This window comes from Palaemon carinicauda, chromosome 8, assembly GCF_036898095.1.
Source record: "Palaemon carinicauda isolate YSFRI2023 chromosome 8, ASM3689809v2, whole genome shotgun sequence".
NCBI classification, from domain to species: domain Eukaryota; kingdom Metazoa; phylum Arthropoda; class Malacostraca; order Decapoda; family Palaemonidae; genus Palaemon; species Palaemon carinicauda.
In genome coordinates this window covers 159,939,509-159,960,466 of record NC_090732.1, presented here as the reverse complement: position 1 = coordinate 159,960,466, position 20,958 = coordinate 159,939,509, and the positions used below count along the sequence as shown (strand labels likewise).

Here is a 20,958-nt window from a genome sequence, read left to right as displayed (position 1 = left end):
TCATCTGCGGTGGATAACGGGGGAGCGTGGGCTGTGGCACCCTAGCACTACCAGCCGAACTCGGTTGAGTCCCTCTTCAGTCTGGGGGACCTTTCCTCTCTTCGCTCTGAAGAGAGGAAAGGTCGCCTTTTTCTCATTTGCTTGCTGTCAGATACGTCCCCAAAAATTGGGGGAAGTGCCTTTGTATATAGAAATTTGTGCAGCCAAAGAAATATCCTGAACATAACCTACAAAAACATGTAGCAAACATTTACTTACGATACAATCGAGTAACATAATCCAGAGCATCCTATAAGGGATTAGAGAGAATTGTTAATGGGAAGCTGACAAATACCTCTCCCTCAACTTCATGACGAGAAGGTATATAAATAGATATTCTAGTCAGAAAAGGGTTATGAAAAGGATGTTTTAGTGATAATTTTTTTTCAATAATATTTGATAAATTAAATTTAGATGTTTCCCAAGCCAAACTAGCAATAATCTGAATTTTTCAAAATGCCAAGGATGGTGTTTTTTGTATTCATATAGGAACAAACCACCAAGTTTTAAAGTAATTTGTTTTTTCCTTTTAATGGCCAATCCTGCTTTACTTTATTCTTATTCCTATAAATGGATTCAGGTTTATATATAGTTATTAAAAGTTAAAATTACTGTCTTAAAAATTACGATTTTCTCATTCATTTTTCTTACTTTTCAACTTCTTTCCCATGCAAGGGAAATTCTCCTAATAGGCTTCTAAGCATTCTGTGTTTCCAACAAGGGTTGCACCTTCACTTGTAATATTTCAATTTGTAATAGATATACAGTAAAAAGGACATGAAAAATAATTGTTTTACATATGGTTTAAAATATTTCCAGTACAAAAAACTACTTAAAAAATTGAAGGTATTTAAAATCATTATTGCATTGATAATCACAATACAGTATTACCAACAATGAACACACAAATGAGAACAACATGAGAATATAGCTTTTGTACCTCACTTACAAATTTCTTTTTTTGTAAAATTTAACTTCCTCATTCACAAATGACTTGACTAGGTTACACACAATGTTACAATTTCAGAGCTGCTCTAACCCAAATTCATACATATAAAAAGTTATTAAAAGTTTCTTGAGCCATACGTTATTTGTGATATGAATGCAACTTCAGAGAAACATTTGGGATGATAATTGCACTTATAAATTAGATTATAAAAATATAAAATGAAAAAAAACAGTGTTGCACCAATCATTTTCATTAAGAAACCCATGAAGGATATTTGGTGCTAAACATTATGTATCTTTGCATCTTATATAAAATAGCACTAAACACAGTAGTCTTAAATATTATTATGCTAGCATTACCATCCTGGAAATTATCTGGTTGACCATTACGTATAAACACTTAAAATATCTTAGAATTTTCAAATGCCTATTGTTTAACACATTTGAAAAATGCTATGCATACCTGACTATTAAGAAAGCAATCACAAATAATATGCAAGCATCTTCAAGGCCAGAAATAGTTATTATTTGCATATAAAAGCATTACAATAAAGGCATTAAACTTCACAAGTAGCATTTATTGAACTTTCATGTGATCTAATTTTGATAACTTTATATCTTCTACTTTTTCTGCTTCCACTTGTGAAGGGGCAGCTTCAGACGGCACTTTGGACGGCTTAAGTTTACCACAGCTAGGTGGAGGGGGTAAAATCTTTCCCAAAAATAATATCACAAGAACTCCTATCACAGTCTGATAGAAATATAATGCCCTGAAAATAAAAATTTTAAATCAAACAGCTGTGTATGCATTCAGATAGAAAAAAACCTGCAAACATAAAAAGCTATGTAAACTTATCTTCATTAAATAAATATTATAAAAGTCCTTTACTACTGTATGTACTTTTCCAAATTATCATGAAATTGATATTTTCAATATTATAAAAGTAATATATAAATTCATTCAGTAAATAGAAAATTCCAGAATGAAACGTACTTGAGCACTTCTATGGTACTCCAAAACCTGAGCAGGATGAAAGGGAATGTCAAATATGCTAAATTCAGACGAGTTGCAACAGATGTAACAATGTCATAAGCAAACTTTGCTTTGGGACCATGGCTTAAAACGCGTGGCCTTACAGAACGACGAACCTGTAGAAGAAATGAAAAAGGATTATTCACGAGACACAAGTGCTCTTTCAGAATATACTCAAACATAAACCATGCTACTTTACAATAACCTAACTTTCTAACTAAAATTACTTTCATGGAATTTATTTATTCATTCTTTAAATATAAGCGTTAAAATGGGAAAAAGGGTTTCGGTGAAATGGAAAAATCTAATTTTGAGGAGATGCTATAAGCCCCTCCCCCCCCCCACAGGACTTTCTTGTAAAACCTTAAAATTAATTCCCATACAACATTTTGCCTCTGCCATATTGGTCAATTTCACCCAACATTTTGTCTTTGGTTCACATTTGTACATTTTCTGTTTGTAGTTGTGTTCTGTACATACAGAACTCATATTTGCTAGAGAAAGACCAACTTTTATTTGTTTTCCTATCGGAATCCAGACGATCCTGATGAAGAGTCTACTCTACCTCCCGGAGGAGATGAAGACGTTAATTCGTCAGAAGCGGAGGAGCCCCTTCCGCCTGTGCCGGCAGCAGAGCCGACACCGTCTACGTCTTCGGCTCCTACCCCTCCATAGGACGCCATGGGTCAGGCAGTTTTGGCCCATATTACCGCCCTAACGGAGAATCTACGCAAGGAGAGTGTAGAAAGGGAAGCGAAGATCACAAGAGAACCCTGTGAAGCGACTCGGACCGCCACCTCCCGAGGGTCTTACAAGCGATCCAGAGTTCAAGACCTGCCATCCTGCTCCGAGACCAATCCCTGGAGGTATGCAGAGTTCATGCCCATAACCAACGGCAAGCTCTACATCTTGGAGAAGATGGGAGCCGTCCCCCTGGATGACATTCAGTTCTGGCTGAGCTTTAATGCCTACCCGGAGTGCTTCATCCGACTGAAGCATGAATCAGCGTCAAAAGAGGAGACGGAACCGAAGGTCATGGTATTCGACCACGACAAAGCACAGGCTCTCTTGACGAGTAGCCTGAAGAAGGCAGGTAATACCAACTCGCGAGTTTCTGCACTGAGCAAGAAACACCCTACCTTTCTTGCTCCTGCTTCGAGAGCCTTCCCCTTTACGTCGAAGGCGTTCCAGACCGTTGCCAAGGCAGTTGAGGCAGGCAAACCATGCTCTACACTAGAGGAGTGTAGGCCTCTGTCTTTAGCCCTGCCCACGGATGAGAAGGAATGGAAGGAGGTCCACCTAACCTTCTCAGTAGGAAAACTGGATGCAGATATCGCGGGACAGCAGTTCTGCGAGAACCTCCCTAAGCTGTCGCACTTTCTCTTGCGAAGGGAGCAAGAGACAAAAGAGAGGCTAGCCGCCTCCCCGTCCCTCCAGAACTGCATAGAGATGTGTGCAGGCCACAACAGCAACTCACATATGCTCACGGTCCTGGCCAAGATGCAAATGGACACCCTCGTGAAGGACCTGTACGCCTTAATGAAGGCTATGAGAACCTGTAGGGAGTTCGTGTTTGCTGTTGCGAAAGTGAAACACGAACCCAGGACGCTGATTTCTTCCAGTATCTGGGGTAAGGACCTCTTCCCAAAAGAAGCGGTCCAAGAGGTAGTTGAGAAAGCCACCACGGAGAATAGGAACCTTCTCCAAAAGTGGGGCATCTCCTCAAAGGGGAAGTCTTCCCCGGATGCTGGTCCCCAACCAAAACGGAAGACAAAGAAGCCAACACTACCTTCTCGGCCTCCTCAGCAACATCCCATGGTCACCATGACCACGAAGCCCCAAGTGGTCGCTCAGCCACAGACCAATTTCCAAGTGGTGCCTCAACGGCTGGTTGCCCAGTCATCAGCTTTCAACCCAAGGTTTGAGAGGCAAACTACTACCTTTTGTCCTAAAGGAAGGTTCTCAACGGGGCTCTTCAAGACACTCCTCACGAGGCAGAGGAGGACGCGGTCAGGGTGGCAAGCCCTCCAGACTGCCTAAGCAATGAGATGCTACAGGTAGGAGGGAGACTCCAACGCTTTCGGGATCGTTGGACCTTCGATCCCTGGGCCCACAGCCTAATCAAAAATGGACTAGGATGGAAATGGAACAGGTCTCCACCTTCATTTCCTCAATTCTTCCAACACTCCACCCCCTTAATGGAAGAATATACCTTAGAACTCTTGAGCAAAAAGGTTATAAGGAAAGCAAAGTCCATCAAATTCCAGGGAAGGGTGTTTTGTGTTCCCAAGAAGGACTCGGACAAACTCAGCGTCATTCTGGACTTGTCGCCACTCAGCAAATTCATCGAGAACAACAAGTTCAGGATGTTAACCCTTCAATACACAAAGACCCTGTTACCGAAAGGGGCATACACAGTCTCAATAGATCTGGTAGATGCTTACTGGCACCTCCCAGTCAGCCAACCCCTCTCCTTTAACCTAGGATTCAAGCTACAGAAGACAAAGTATGTCTTCAGAGCCATGCCCTTTGGACTAAACATAGCCCCAAGGATCTTCACGGAACTTGCGGACGCAGTCGTACAACAACTACCCCTAGAAGGCGTTCAGGTGGCAGCATAACTGGACAACTGGCTGGTGTGGGCAGCATCCAAAACTGCTTGTCTGCAAGCTTCCAAGAAAGTGATCCTGTTTCTGGAACATCTGGGATTCAAGATCAACTTCAAGAAGTCTCGCCTCTCTCCAGCTCAGGAGTTTCAATGGCTGGGAATCCATTGGAACTTGAAGTCACACTGCCTCTCCATTCCACCAAGGAAAAGGAGAGAAATCGCGGGTTCTGTCAGACTACTGAAATCCGACAGGATCTCAAGATGCCAACAGGAAAGAGTACTGGGCTCTCTCCAGTTTGCAGCAGTAACAGACCCAGTGCTAAGAGCACAGTTGAAAGATGCGTCAGGAGTCTGCAGAAGATACGCATCAAACGCTCGAAGAGATCTACAAAGACCAGTACCAACCTTACTACGATCACTTCTCAAGCTGTGGTCGAAGGTCAAGAGCCTAATGAGGACCGTTCCCTTACAACCACCTGCCCCATCGGTGACAACCCACATGGATGCCTCGACGGAAGGATGGGGAGGTCACTCCCATCAAAGGAAAGTCCAAGGGACTTGGTCATCCCTGTTCAAGACCTTTCACATCAATATTCTGGAGGCCATGGCAGTCCTCTTGACGCTGAAGAAACTATCCCCTCACAGATCAGCCCAAATCAGGCTGGTCTTGGACAGCGAAGTGATAGTGAGATGTCTGAACCAACAAGGCTCGAGATCGCCCCACATCAACCATGTGATGTTAGCCATCTTTCGTTTAGCGAAAAAGAGATGACACTTATCGACAGTTCACCTACAAGGGTTCCGCAATGTGGCGGCGGATGCTCTATCCAGGCTAAAGCCGATAGAGTCAGAATGGTCCCTAGACGCAGACTCATTCTCATATCTTGGAAAAATTCCCAGAACTGCAAATCGACCTCTTCGCAATGAGCGACAACAAGAAACTACCTCGATATGTAGCCCAATGCGAGGACCCTCTGGCAGAGGCGACGGACGCCATGTCCCTCGATTGGAACAGATGGACCCATATCTACCTGTTCCCTCCAACCAATCTCCTGCTGAAGGTCCTCAACAAGCCGAGATCCTTCAAGGGAACTGCAGCACTAGTGGTCCCCAAGTGGCCCAAGAGCAATTGGTTCCCTCTAGTGATGGAACTGAAGCTGAGGCTGGTCCCTCTACCGAACCCAGCTCTATCTCAACTGGTTCAGAAGTCGAATGTCTTCGCTTCATCACAGAGAACCCAAAACCTTCATCTCATGATTTTCTTGCCTTGGTAGTAAAGAAAAGATTTGGGATCTCGAAAGGCAGTATAGACTTCTTAGAAGAATACAAGCCAAAGTCAACCAGAAGACAATGTGAATCATCTTGGAAAAAGTGGGTTGCTTTCGTACCGAAAGAAATCTCAATAGACTTCTGCCTGTCCTTCTTTACCCACCTTCACGAGCAAGGCTTAGCTGCCACCACGATAACTACGTGTAAGTCAGCCTTGACTAGACCTCTTCTATACGCCTTCCAAGTGGACCTGACGAATGAAATCTTCAACAAGATTCCGAAGGCATGCGCTAGACTTAAACCTGCAGCCCCTCCGAAGCCCATTTTATGGTCTCTGGACAAAGTCTTACACAATGCTTCAGCCTTGAACAATGAAGATTGTTCTCTTAAGGATCTTACACAAAGTGATTTTCCTGTTCGCTATAGCCTTAGGGGCTAGAGTTAGTGAAATATTAGCCCTATCAAGGGACGAGGGCCATAATCAGTTCACAAAAGCGTGAGAACTGAATCTCTTTCCTGAAGCTACTCTTCTCACCCAAAACGAGCTACCCACCAAAAGGTGGGGTCCCTGGAGAATCTGCCCTCTGAAGGAAGATGTCTCTCTATGTCCAGTAGTGTCTAAAGGTCTATCTTCGAAGAACTTCAGACTTCAGGGGAGGACAGCTCTTCAAAGGCGAAACCTCAGGATCGAACTTATCCCTAAAACAACTGAGGGCGAAGCTCACCTACTTCATTCGCAGAGCGGATCCTCATAGTACACCTGCAGGTCATGATCCGAGAAAAATTGCTTCCTCACTGAACTTCTTTCAGTATATGGACTTTGAGCGTCTTCGCTCATACACTGGTTGGAAATCCTCCAGAGTGTTTTACAAACATTATGCGAAGCAAGTGCAAGCACTTGAACATTTTGTGGTGGCGGCAGGTAGTGTGGTGAAACCTGTCGTCTAGTGCTGCGATGAACTGTGAATTCAACTGATTATAAGTGGCCTCTAATCCTTTCTTCCCTTTCAGGTAGAAAATATTTACAATTTATATTACACCTTTTGTTCCATTTGATTATCGAATTAATAAAAATGGTTAACGTGTAATTGCGTCTTATTTCGCCCCATGTGGCTAAAATAAACTTAGCCAGAGTCCTTTTACTTATTTTCCTAAGTAAAATTCATACTTAAGGTACTTATTCATACGAAAAAAAAGATCTGACTGATGCTTATATTTGTTCCTACACGAATACAAACCTTGTGCTTCTATCTTCAAGTAAGACATTTCCCTGCAGGGGGCAGGAAGCCCTAACATAGTTCCATGATTAGTGGTAATAACGTATAACGGTATCGTCATATATTTCAGAGATCTGGATGACCATATAGAAGCTGACCCAAGGTTGAGGCACTTTACATACCCACAGATACAGTACTTTCAAGTAATTCTCTGGTAAACTTCCACCAGGACAACATGGCTTGAGCCCAAAAAACGTATTTTGAAGCAAAGCCAAAAATCTATTTTTGGGTGAGATGGCCATGTCGTCCTGATGGACCCACCCTCCTTTTCTAAGGAAAAGGATTATGTAATTATCCCTCCCAAAACTACTATATCTGTAGCACCATGTTCAATGCTACAAGGAATGAGCCACCATTTTGGGCCCTGTAATAGTAGGGGAGGAAGGGTAACCTTGACAACAGCTCCCCTTCAATTTCGCCACTCTTCCCCCTCAGAGCGAAAACTCTATTCGGGGTGAAGATTGCCATGTGTTGTATCAAAATATACGTCCCCTGATATTATGCGATATCCTTAAGGAAAATTTTAAGGATACTCGCGCCAGGAGTTAGAATTCTAGAGACCTATGGTCAATTCTCTGGGAGTATCACTGTAGCCAAATATCCCTTAGAAAGCTGCGTATAGGAAGCTTCCATCAGAAGACATGGCCATCTCACCCAAAAATAGATTATTCGCTTTGCTTCAAAATCAGTTTTATTTACCGAAATGAAGGAAAAATATATCGTTAATGTTTTAATATGCGTAGTAGAATTGTGCGTACATACATAATGCACATACTGTCCACACAATACAGTACTGTTCAATGTCTTATTTTAACTTAATGTACTTATTGATATAAAATAGGAGAGCAGGATCTTACGGCGATAACTAGCAGCAATGTAGGGAGATAACCAATAGGAGTGCAGGATCATGGTGGAGAGTTTACAGTTTGTAGCACACAAACTTAAAATTATTTTTGAGCGGCCAAGCGAATCTCGTTTTGTATCAAGGGGGTTTTTTCATGTGTCGAAAAAATCTTTGTATCTCTCTTCGTATATAGAAACTTTCGTATCAAGAGGAATTCTGCACTTAATATTTTCAACAAACTATTGTAAATTAAAACTTGGAAGAGATTGACCTTTATCCTAAGATCAGTACTTAGATTACAATTAATGCCATCTAAACAAAGTTATATGTAACATTTACTGCATTTGCTTTGGTTCTTGTTAATCAATTGAATATTAGAGAATGCAAGTGTATGACTAGACAGTGATGCATGGAGCAACAAAGTTGAAGATAAAACTCAAATTCGAAAGTTACATTTCCACTAATTCTAACAATCTCCCTTAGATAAAATTTTCCTTTATGCAACTTCAGAATATAGTCTTGCAACCTGGCATTAGAAAAAACAAATGACTGAAGTCTAGAGGTACCAGGCTGCCAAATATTTAAACAACAAACTAAAAACCCTAATACCCTTGCTCATAATGGCTACAGAAACAATCGTTTTACAAAAATATGATGAAAAACTGCTTCGTTTCCATTTTCGCTACAAATATAAAACAATTTTAATAAGCAGAAATACATGACTATAGTCATTAGTATTAGCAACTGTGGAAGGATATTCAAATACTCACTGTTCTGGCAACAACGGTAAAGAAGGCCCCACCAATGAATGTGAGATAGTAGCCTGGATAGAAACCATGCCACAATGAAGAAAGCATGTATGTGAATAAGGTCTTTTGAACAGGCGCTCTTTCATACACCATGAAGCGAAGCCATTTCATTGTTCCAGAGTTCCAAGCTTCTAAACTTTCTCGCAGGTTTGATCCAAACTGAAAAATGTTAATATAAAATAGAATCCATATCTTTATACTTCTTTTCTTGATATTAATCATTTGAAAGAAAGACAGAATCATAAAATAACAATTACAACAAAACTGGGAGATCAGCTGGAAGAGCAGCAAATTACTTGCAATGACATACTGCAATTTCCACATGCACCATAAACCCTCAGGACAAAAGATGAGCACTTAGTTTTAAGAATATGACTTTCATTTAGAAACAAAGCTCTTCTTCATCTATAACCCTATTCATCAACAACCCACTTTTTTATTTGTGCACATCTATTAAACTCCAACACAGAACAACCATCAACTAGTCCTGAAGGTTAGTGCAAGAGTACCTGAATCCCCGATAAGCACTTGGTTGAAAATTCTCTCATGTTTGGCAATTGTTTTCTTTAATTTAAAAAATCTAAAACAGGTTTCTAGTTTTATTCATGCAAATTCAGGTCATATCAAACAACCCAGATAGACAGAAAACCTAAAGAATGGATGCCTGCATAAACTTTCAAAGTATAAGTTAATAAATGAATAATGTATTTCCTTTCTTCGATCAAATGAGATATGAGATAGAATATGGCAATAGATTTTAAACCTCCATTATTAGTATAAAACGACTTTTTATGATAAAAAAATCAACAAACCTTAATAAAGTTCCTCATAATTATAGAAAACTACTGTACTGTATATTGAAAATAATTTTAACCCGAGAACTATACTGAAAACTGTTTTCACCTGAGCAGTCTAGTTTCACATTATTCCTAAACATCATTTAATTCTTCTCCATAGAAGTTGAACATAAATTGTGCAATAGGAAGTTTATATGAGGTATAACAGTTTTGCAAAGATCGACACTGCTACAAATAAACTTTCTTTTTCATATAAGATGTTATTAGTTCTCACATTCCCTCAGATCATACAAAACTAATTTCATCTTATCATTTGCTGCAAGACTTAATGTACTTTCAAAGATATCAATACTTCACAGAAGGGTAGTGCAGTCATTACCCCTCACATGGTGCGCTATAATTATTAGGTAAAGAGGGTTTTTAACCATACGGGTTTCATGCTCTAAGCTCACTTTATGAGGTGCATTGTACATATTACTAAAAGGTATTGGCAGGATACAATCAGACCCTAGTAACACCCACTTGTCTTTTTATCTACCTCTTTTCACAAATCTTTTCTATCTTTAATTTCATAATGCAACTGCATTGTTTTCCAACTTTTATAGATTTTTGTACACTCCTATCCCAATCTCTCTCCTCCCTATTCTGATATGATGCTGTATGACATAGTGATTTCAGAGCCAGATCTTAAGGCCAAAATCTTATGAATTGTATTAAAGGGTCTTTGCAGTACAGTCAGCTTTCGCTCTTTGTGGCTGTTAGGTAACAGACAGGCATGAAATACGAGAATCTGCAAATACTTACTGCCCTAGATAGGATAACTCTTTAACGATACCAGTAAGTGCACAGTACATGCACACACATGTACAATACGTACTGAGATGGTAAGGCTACGGTACAGTACAGCACAGCCTTAACATTACAGTAGTCATCAGGACACTCATAACAACAAAACACTGTCATTCCTATCTAATAATGTATAACACTTGTTGACACTGTAGTGTATATTACTGTATTATATTTACAGTACAGAAAATCCCCAACCAATGAACACAATAGAGACCGAGAGACTGTCAAGATAGTCAAGTTACAGACACAGGCGCGATAAGCTAATTTTCGCGAATAAATACTACACTAGGGTGTGCTAACTCCTAAACTAAAAAGTTACCGCCCCTTGCCACGAGCAGGTGCCCAAACTGATGATTAACACAGTAAATACTGCATAATATTATTTTAATTTGGTTTCTACAACAATTTGTAATCATATGTGCAGTGTACAGTACATTTGCACACATGTACACTATGGACACAGTAAGGTTACAGTACAGTATTGTGCTAAGGTAAAGTTTAACAGAGTCATCATCATCCCCTTACTGTTCTGTACAACAAAAGTTGTTCCTATCTAGTAATATTGTACTGCAACCTAATACTCAGATACTGTAGTGTATATTACTGTAATATATGTACAGTAATACTACTACAGTACAACTTAACTGTACTCACTATAAGTGTTTGGTGTTTACGTTTAAGACTCGTAGCCTACGCCGCTACTCTAGAAGCATGATGCAACTTCTTATGTGTTGTCTCTTGCACAGTATGTTATCTACACTTTTGTGAACATAAATAGAGCTTATCTTATAATCTAAAAACTTAAATATCTCAAAATTAAAAGTTTATTTTAAATAAATAAACAAAAACTGTACATCCGATTACTTTTCAACAGTTATATTTTTGTAAAACAGAAATACAGCTTATTTTATAAACAAAAACTTAACTATCTCTAATAATATTTGCTTCTTTTAAATAAATAAACAAAAACTGTGCGTTCGATTACTTTTCAACATCTCTCTCTCTCTCTCTCTCTCTCTCTCTCTCTCTCTCTCTCTCTCTCTCTCTCTCTCCTCTCTCTCTCTCCTCTCTCTCTCTCTCTCTCTCTCTCTCTCTCTCTCTCTCTCTCTCTCTCTCTCTCTCTCCTCTCTCTCTCTCTCTCTCTCTCTCTCTCTCTCTCTCTCTCTCTCTCTCTCTCTCTCTCTCTTCTTAATTTATTTTGGGAAGCATTGTTGCATTCTAGAAAATTACAATTATCAGCTTTAATAAAAAATTTATGTACTTTTGTTTTAAATTTTGGGTGTATTCTATCAACCTCAATACAGTAATACCTTGAGATACGAGCTTGATGCGTTCCGGGACCCAAGCTCATATGTCAATTCGCTCGTATCTCAGAACAATTTTTCCCATATAAAAAAAAAATTAATCCATTCCCACCCTCTGAAAAAACACCTAAAAACAGTATGTTACAGAGGAAGAAATGTTTTTAATTGTTCTAATTCGCAACCTACGCTAACAAAATAACAAGCACCTATGTACTAGTTATGATCAGCAATAAAATGTGACATTATTATGGAGTTCTTACCTTCGAGACAGACGGTTGCGGCTAACTGCGGTAAGTGCGGAGGAGGAGGGAGAGATATAGGGGAAGAGTAGTCTCTCTCTACACTTTTGTAACACTACGTAACATAACTTAAACTTTAAATTTAACTTTAATGAAATTAGCTTACTGTACACACACTTAAAAATAAATGTTAATCTTACATTACACTAAACTTAATTCTAATTTTTTTTTCATTTTCATCTTTTTACTTTTCTTCTACCAGCTTGGCTCTTTTTGCCTCGCTTTCACCTTCACTTTTTGCCGGCCTTTTTAAAAGGAACCTATCTAGGGATGTTTGCTTTTGTTTCCCCTTCAAAATGTTACGAAAATGACGTACACTAGTACAAAAGGCTAACGCACGACCACACGCCAACTTGTCCGGGTGCCTCTTTTCCATAAAATCAGAAAACTCCTGCCACCTCGCTAACATGTCATTGATTTCCTTCGCAGAAAGGCGGTCCTCCTCTTCCACCTCCTCCTTGCTACTAAGCTCCTGCAACACCTCCGAATTTTGCATCTCCTGGAGCTCGATCAATTCCTGTGTCGTGAGCTCTTCCTGATGCTCCTCGACAAGGTTGTTCACGTCTCCCTCATCTATCTCCTGCCCCATGGACTTTCCAAAGAGGCATGACAGGGTCTGGCGTATCGAACCCTTCAAAGTCCCTCTCAACGACCGAAGCTGGCCACAATTTCTTCCATGCTGAATTAAGTGTTCTTCGTGTGACACCCTGCTACGCATCGTCAATAATCTTTAAGCAATGGACGATATGAAATGTTCCTTCCAAAATTCACGAAGGGTGAGATTGGTGTTGTCTGTGACCTCAAAGCATTCTTGAACAAATGCTTCGCTTCATGTACAGTTTTTTAAAGTTGGAAATTACTTTTTGGTCCATGGGCTGGAGGAGTGGCGTGGTGTTGGGGTGGAGATAAAGGACCTTGACGAACCTGTACTCATCAAGAATGTCCTCTTCGAGACCAGGAGGGTGACCAGGGGCATTGTCGAGGACCAGGAGACATTTCATTGGCAGGCTTTTCTCCGCCAAATATTTTTTGACTGCCGGACCAAAGCACAGATTAACCCTTTCTGTGAGGAAATGCCGCGTAACCCAAGCCTTAGCATTAGCGCGCCACATAACTTACAGTTTTTCTTTCAAGATCCTTTGGCTCTTAAAAGCACATGAGTTTTCCGAGTGGTACACCAGCAGTGGCTTGACCTTACAGTCACCGTTGGCATTGGCACACAAGGCTAGAGTTAACCAGTCCTTCATGGGTTTATGGCCCGGTAGTCTCTTCTCCTCTGCCGTGATGTATGTCCTCCAGGGCATCTTCTTCCAAAAAAGGCCAGTTTCATCGCAGTTGAACACTTGTTGGGGGATGTATCCTTGTTCTGCGATGAATCAGTAGAACTTCAAAAGTTCAAAGTTGGAGCAAATGCTTTTTTTGTTGACCAGGCGGACATGAGTCTTTTTATAGTTTATTTATGACATATTTGTTTTTGATGTTGTTAATAGTTTATATATGACATGTCTGTTTTGACGTTGTTACTTATTTTAGAATGATTTATTGTTAATTTGTTCACTTCATTTATTTATTTCCTTTTTTCCTTTCCTCACTGGGCTATTTTCCCTGTTGGAGCCCCTGGGCTTATAGCATCTTGCTTTTCCAACTAGGGTTGTAGCTTGGATAGTAATAATAATAATAATAATAATAACCGAGGCAAATGTTTTAACGTAGTCTGCCGTGGCTTTAAGAGTCGGAACTTGCTGCTTCCCCATGCCTCTCAACCCAGTGTACCCAGTCCATTTTTTTAAATTATCCAACCAGCCCCGACTGGCTTTGAAGGTTTCCGCTGGCATTGAAGTCTCCCCTCTCTCCATCTCGTCATGAATATCACTGCACAGCTTGGAAAGGATGGTTAGTCCTTTGGAAGGCTTGGTGCCCTTTATAGCATCCTTCTGCTTGAGGATAGTACATATTGTTGATGTACTCCTCACACTGGTGAGCCAACTCAGTCACTCGGACACCACTCTCATGTTTCTTGATTATTTCATGCTTCATCTCGATTGTCATCATACGCTTTTCTTTTCATTACCCCTGTTTTGGACCCATTGCTTATTCACTTAATTCTGTACTGATTAACGCAAAAAACACATAAAAAATGCAAACGCTACAGCCGATGCTCGGAGATAACTTTACCCGACAGAGATCCGACAGAAAAGAGCGAGCGATGCTATCCTCATGAGAAGCGTCTCGCACGCTCGGTAACCTAGCGGCTACATAGGGAACCATCTCATATCTCAAATTTGTCTACTAATTCAGTGCAAAATTTTGCACAAAACTTTCTTCATATCTCAAATTTCCCGCATGTTAGGACACACGTATATCGAGGTATTACTGTATTTTGGGTGCCGTGATCAGATCAGCCAGACAGTACTACACTGGATCCTTCTCTCTAGTTTTAGTTCATTTTCCCTTTGCCTACACAGACACCGAATAGTCTGGCCTATTCTTTATATAATCTCCTCTGTCCTCATACACCTGACAACACTGGGATTACCAAACAATTCTTCTCTCAAGGAGCTTACTACTGCACTGTCATTGTTCAGTGACTACTTTCCTCTTGGGTAGAAGAAACTCTTTAGCTATGGTAAGCAGCTCTTCTAGGAGAAGGTCACTCCAAAATCAAACCACTATTGTCTATTCTTGGGTAGTGCCATAGCCTTGGTACCATGGCCTTCCAATGTCTTGGGTTAAGAGTTCTCTTGCTTGAGGGTACACTAGGGCACCCTGTTCTGTCTTGTTTCTCTTCTTGTTTTGTTATAGTTTTTATAATTAATATATGAAATACTTATTTTGATGTTGTTACTGTCCTCAAAATATTTCATTTTAATTAATTATTCTTTTATTCCCTTGTTTCCTTTCCTCACTGGGCTATTTTCCCTGTTGGAGCCCCTGGGCTTATAGCATCCTGCTTTTCCAACTAGGGTTGTAGTTAGCAAGTAGTAGTAGTAATAATAATAATAATAATAATAATAATAATAATAATAATAATAAACTTTTAAATAATCATAATTTTCTAAAATGCAATAATGCTACCAAAACGAAATTGAATATTGAGAGAGAGAGAGAGAGAGAGAGAGAGAGAGAGAGAGAGAGAGAGAGAGAGAGAGAGAGAGAGAGAGAGAGAGAGAGAGAGAGAGAGAGTGTGTGTTCTCTTATTCGATGTCAGAAAACTTCAAAAAAGAAAAAAAAATAAACCTGTGTGTGTGTATGTAATTAATAATAGATGAAATCTTTGTTTCTTTGCTAAGTCTCTCTATTGAGGCTTTAGAATCAGGCACCACAGAGCTAAAACTATATAATATCGTGCATCGGCAACACCAATGAAACTCCGGTTAACGTTATGCAATTCAACTCACAGTAAAAGTAAATAAATATGAGAGAAGCATTTCAAATAAAACTATTGGAATTAATATGCTAATTTGAAAATGATAGATCAAGTAACAATTGTTTCTTTTAGTAAATATGAAATATTCTTCAGTAGCATGCCTTAATAATAAGAGAGTTATTTGATCCAAAAATTGAGGTTGACGACGGACTACGCAGGGTTGATCAGCTGATTTGAATGTAAACAATGCATAAGATTAAAATTAGCTATGTTTTTAATAATAAATACAATACTAAAATTTGAATATTACATGCATTATTATTTGAGACAGTTAAGTGAAACACCAGTTTAATCAAAATCCGGTTTATTTCAAATATAGCTGTAATTTTTACCACAGTAAATAGATAAACATTGTACAGAGAGAGCTAAGACCAGCTGGGTGTAGAGATAGGTAGTGGTACGAAGTGCTCCCAGAGTAAACGAGTGCAGGCTATTTGAAATCATTGCCCAGCTTGACTTTTATCACAATTTTTACGAGAATTTTTATTTAATAGGTATTGCATTGTTCTTGGCCATCCCAATGCAGTTGCCTTGTTCTTGGCCATCCCAATGCAGTTGCCAACTATTAGAAATTAAATGATTAATTTTGGGTAAATAATCATCACAAAGAAATTTTTTTGTTTTTGGCCATGAAAAACCGAAACCCCTAAGCAAGAAACCGCAATTATCGAGGTCCGACTGTAGTCTGATTTTTTCATGTAATTTCAGGCGATTTGATTTCAAAATTTTACTTAACCTAGGCCATTGTCTGATTTGCTTTTTTCAATCTTTCACTAAACTCTAATTCTAAAGACCCTGTATAGGAGATCACAGTTCCTACATACTTAATTTTAAATGATTCTACCACATTAATCCTTTCTCCTTCCAATTATATTTCATCTTCCATTGCATCCTAATCATCTCTGTCTTTCTTCTATTAATCTTCAACCCAACCTCATGTGATATTTCATGCATTCTGGTAAGCAAGCATTGCATATCCTGTGATGTTCTGCTAACAAGGACAGCATCATAAGCATACTCTAGGTCTGCTGAATTCCTATCACCAATCCAGGCCAATCCCTCTCCATCATCTACGACTGTTCTACGCATTACAAAATCCCCATCAATAAAGCTTTTCCAAATAATCACCTTTACCAGCCAAGGTCTAATGAAGGTTATTTCTTGTCATAACCAGAGATTTCTTGTGGTTCCTAATAATTGGCTGGTTCTGGTAGATAAAATGTGCTCCTAAGTGTTAACATTTAAGGAGCTATATTTTTATTAGGTATAAGTATGGGAGCTATATTCTCCCCAGTGTTTTTGTCTTCTACTGCAGCATATACCATTATTATTGGCCAGGAAACCCCAAAAGGGATCATGTTGAAATCAACCTTTGCAAAAATAAAAGGTCCAATTATGAATGTATTCTTTTAAAAATTACAGTGTTTTTATTACGATGAGTGCTCTTAAACATGTTCTTATTCTTTAAAATTATATAAGTGAAATAACAAAACTCTGCTGGACTCACCTCAATACCTAGAACATTAACATTGGAAACAAGATCCCACTTAGCCGCACCATGATTGTCATAACCATTGAATCCCATTCCTGACATATTGCAGATGCTATCAGCAAGGATCCAACCCGTATAATACACATGGCGAGTAAGTGAAGTGACTGCTACAATGTACATTGTTTTGTACAAAAAGGAAGACTTGAAAAAGTAAGGCTCTGTAACAAAAAATAAATACACTTACTTTATACATGCCTAATGGAAGTGTTAGCTTTTCTAAGTTAATATCATCAAATATGTGCAAAAATTAATATAGAACAAGCAAAATAGGTCCAATTTACTAACAGACTTTCAAAGAACAGAAAACCTATTTTATACAGATAAATTTATTCCAAATTTATATAAAAATACTTAAACCACAGTTCTCAATGGGAGGTCCAGTCATATAAGCTAAATTCTCAGTACATCATGAGATTTAATGGATAAGGATATATCTAAAATAGTATTCTAAATTCTTTTCTTTAATTCATTCTTTCAATGACAGATGTTTGGTGGAATTATTTTCCAAATTTGTTATATGTTCCGACACCTAATACAAACCCTTGCGCTCTTTATGACACATTTCCTTAGGTGAGTGAAGTCCAAGGCCTAACCAATTAACTGATAAATTGACCTGGGGTGTGACTGCTTTACACATGCTTAATGGAGGTACCCTTTTCCCTCGTTAACTCTCACGTATGAGTGAGAGCTGCCGTTCTAGGCACTCAATCCTCCTTGCTGGGAGGATGGGGACGTAACAAATATATATCAAATTCAGGTTACACAAAGGATATGGTTTTACCTGCAGACAGAGGTCAGTTTGCAGAGTTCCACTGGTGCTGTGCCCCAAGAGAGGGAAGATGAAGGAAGAAAAGGCCATTCACTACCATTCATCCCAGACTAATCCCGGGTAATGTCTGCCCTCGACTAAATGCTACTTGTCCTACGAGGGACCAGACTTATCTCAAACCATATGTTGTGCAGCCACCACAGGACATTGGCATTCATGTTCCTGTGGGTTATATCTTGCAAATAGTGGGCTGTGAAGGTTGTCTGATGCTTCCAAACACCCACTTGAAATACCTGCACCATAGTAGTTATTTTTGAATGGCTAGGGATGTAATTATGCCCCCTAAAATCCCGAGCTCTGGGTCTAGATCTTGTGGAAGAGTCTGGATTCAAGGCCCTATCTATGACCAGGCAAATCCAAGGAGATCATATTCTTTGCACCCTCCTATTGACCATGGCCATGCTCAAAAATTTTTTTTTACGTCAGGGCGAGCTTCTGCAGATAGTTCAAAATAACACCTCTGCGGTCTTATAGAACATAGTAACATAGTTCAAAATAACACCTCTGCGGTCTTATAGAACATAGTAACAAACGATCTGAGTCAAAGGATAAAGTATGAAGACTTTCTATCCAGAAGGACGTCAAACTTGGGTCCGTCTGCTACAACCGGAGTCCGAGTCTTGGTAACAGATTTGGAAATAAATTAGTGTTACTAGACCTACAACCCTGGCTTGGATATGTCATAGAAGAGACCATGTCCTTCTTTGGCACTCACAGCGGAGACCAAGGCAAGAAGGAAGAACTAGCAGTATGAAGCACTCCTTTCCAAGAGCGTGATCCAAGAACTACACTCAGAGGAGGTGATCTAACTTCTGATTGGGGGCCAGTAAACTCGACACACTGAATGAGAAACAGTTCCGTCGAGGAAAAGTTGACTCTGTTCAAGTGAAAAGCAAGGCTAAAAGCAGTTTCATTCTGTCATAGTTAAGACTGTGCAGGGTCTTCCCTCCTGGGGGGAAAGGTATAGAGCGGCTGCCTCTTCCACAACCTCAACCTTAGCAGATAGACTACTTTACCTAATGGGAGGTGAACAACGACCTATGAGGGTATCCAGCTGTCCTTTTTGTCATTGCTTGCAAAAAGCCTCTCTGAGAGAGGAGATTTTGAATACCCTGCAAGTAAGAGGTTGTAGGGACAAAACTGATCATGGTGAATCCCTGAATGAGGTTGCAGCTCGGGAAAGGAGAAAACAGTTCTTTCAATATCTCTCCAAGCAGGAACAGAGGCTTTAGGTGCTATTGTGCTTGCTGCCACTGCAGAGCTATCAGGATCATTGACCAATCTGTCCATGGCATTCTAGAATGAGTCCTCATTAGACAAGATGGGGGGGGGAGCGTGGGTGTTACCCGGATGTCGAAGGGCCACTGAAAGATGTGCCTAGTTACCCCCATACTGGTTAACAATACCCTAGAAACTTCTGGACATGAGACGTTTTGAACTGACATCTCGTTCACAACTCTCACCCAGATGTGCCTGGTTACTCCCATACTGGTTAATAATACCCTAGAAACTTCTGGATATGAGAAGTTTTGAACTGACATCTTGTTCACAACTATTACCAGGGTCAAGACTTATATGGCTAACTAGATGAGAGAAAGTTCCCTCTAAGTCCACCTGGTAAGAATGACTGCTAGGAAGTATCCTTGCCCGCACTGAATAGGGTTACAGAGGGCAACCGAGTTGTCTCACGTCCAACTCCATCTTCTAATGGATAGACGGACAGTAGACGTGCAAATAGTATCTTTGTCTAGGTGTTTTACGCCGTGCCAAGAATACCCATATTATTATTATTATTACTAGCTAAGTTACAACCCTAGTTGGAAAAGCAAGATGCTATAAGCCCAAGGGCTCCATTAGGGAAAAATAGCCCAGTGAGGAAAGGAAATAAATATATGATGGGAACAAATTAACAATAAATCATTTTAAAAACAGTAACAACATCGAAATAGATATGTCATATGTAAACTATTTACGTCAAAAACAGATATGTCATATATAAACTATAAAAAGACTAATGTCAGCCTGGTCAACATAAAAACATTTGCTCCAACTTTGAACTTTTGAAGTTCTACTGATTCGACTACCCGATTAGGAAGATCATTCCACAACTTGGTAACAGCTGGGATAAAACTTCTAGAATACTGTGTAGTATTGAGCGTCATGATGGAGAAGGCCTGGCTATTAGAATTAACTGCCTGCCTAGTATTACTACGAACAGGATAGTATTGTCCAGGGAGATCTGAACGTAAAGGATGGTCAGAGTTATGAAAATCTTATGCAACGTGCATAATGAACTAATTGAACGACGGTACCAAAGATTAATATCTAGATCAGGAATAAGAAATTTAACAGACCATAAGTTTCTGTCCAACAAATTAAGATGAGAATCAGCAGCTGAACACCAGACAGGAGAACAATACTCAAAACAAGGTAGAATTAAAGAATTAAAACACTTGTTCAGAATAGATTGATCACCGAATGTCCTAAAAGACTTTCTCAATAAGCGAATTTTTTGTGCAAATGAAGAAGACAGACTTAATGCGTTTCTCAAAAGTAAATTTGCTGTCAAGAATCACACCTAAAATTTCAAAAGTCATACAAATTTAAAGTAACATTATCAATACTGAGATCCAGATGTTGAGGAGCCACCATCCTTGACCTACTTACAATCTGGGTAATCTACCACGATCGTGCTTCCATAAAAAAAAAAACACTAAGGTGTGACAAGAAGGCAGTTATTGAAAGAGATTAAGAGCCAGCAACACTGCACTCAAATCCAGGAAAACTTGTGAGACATTGCTGACAGGTATTGGAAGATAACTCAGAGGCCATGTGTTGGGACAGGTATGTCACCCCCTGATGAAGTTGGTAATCTCTACCTCCTAATGCAGGTATCTCTTTGCTCTGATCTTCTCAGACTCTTAGGTCTGTAGGATCCCTACTAATTATTATTATTAATTATTATCATCATCCTCATCATTATTATTATAATTATCATCATCACCACCACTTGCTAAGCTACTACCCTAGCTGGAAAAGCAGGCTACAAGCCTAGGGGCTCCAACAGGGAAAAT

The 20,958-nt window shown here is 39.6% G+C and overlaps 2 protein-coding genes across 4 annotated transcripts in view; both read right to left on the bottom strand.

Moving 5' to 3' along the window:
* The window catches only part of LOC137646061 (uncharacterized), a 415,122-nt gene that overhangs the window by 341,293 nt on the left and 52,871 nt on the right, over nt 1-20,958 (bottom strand). The gene's annotated exons all lie outside the window — the stretch shown is intronic.
* LOC137644758 (lysophospholipid acyltransferase 6-like) overlaps nt 1,111-20,958 on the bottom strand; it is a 36,786-nt gene continuing 16,938 nt past the window's right edge. Inside the window, exons 3-6 of the mRNA XM_068377655.1 lie at nt 17,011-17,213; nt 8,789-8,986; nt 1,982-2,136; nt 1,111-1,757 (exon numbers count right to left, since the gene is read on the bottom strand). Coding sequence (XP_068233756.1) covers nt 1,565-1,757; nt 1,982-2,136; nt 8,789-8,986; nt 17,011-17,213 — 749 coding nt within the window. The 3' untranslated portion in view covers nt 1,111-1,564. The remainder of the gene's footprint in view (nt 1,758-1,981; nt 2,137-8,788; nt 8,987-17,010; nt 17,214-20,958) is intronic.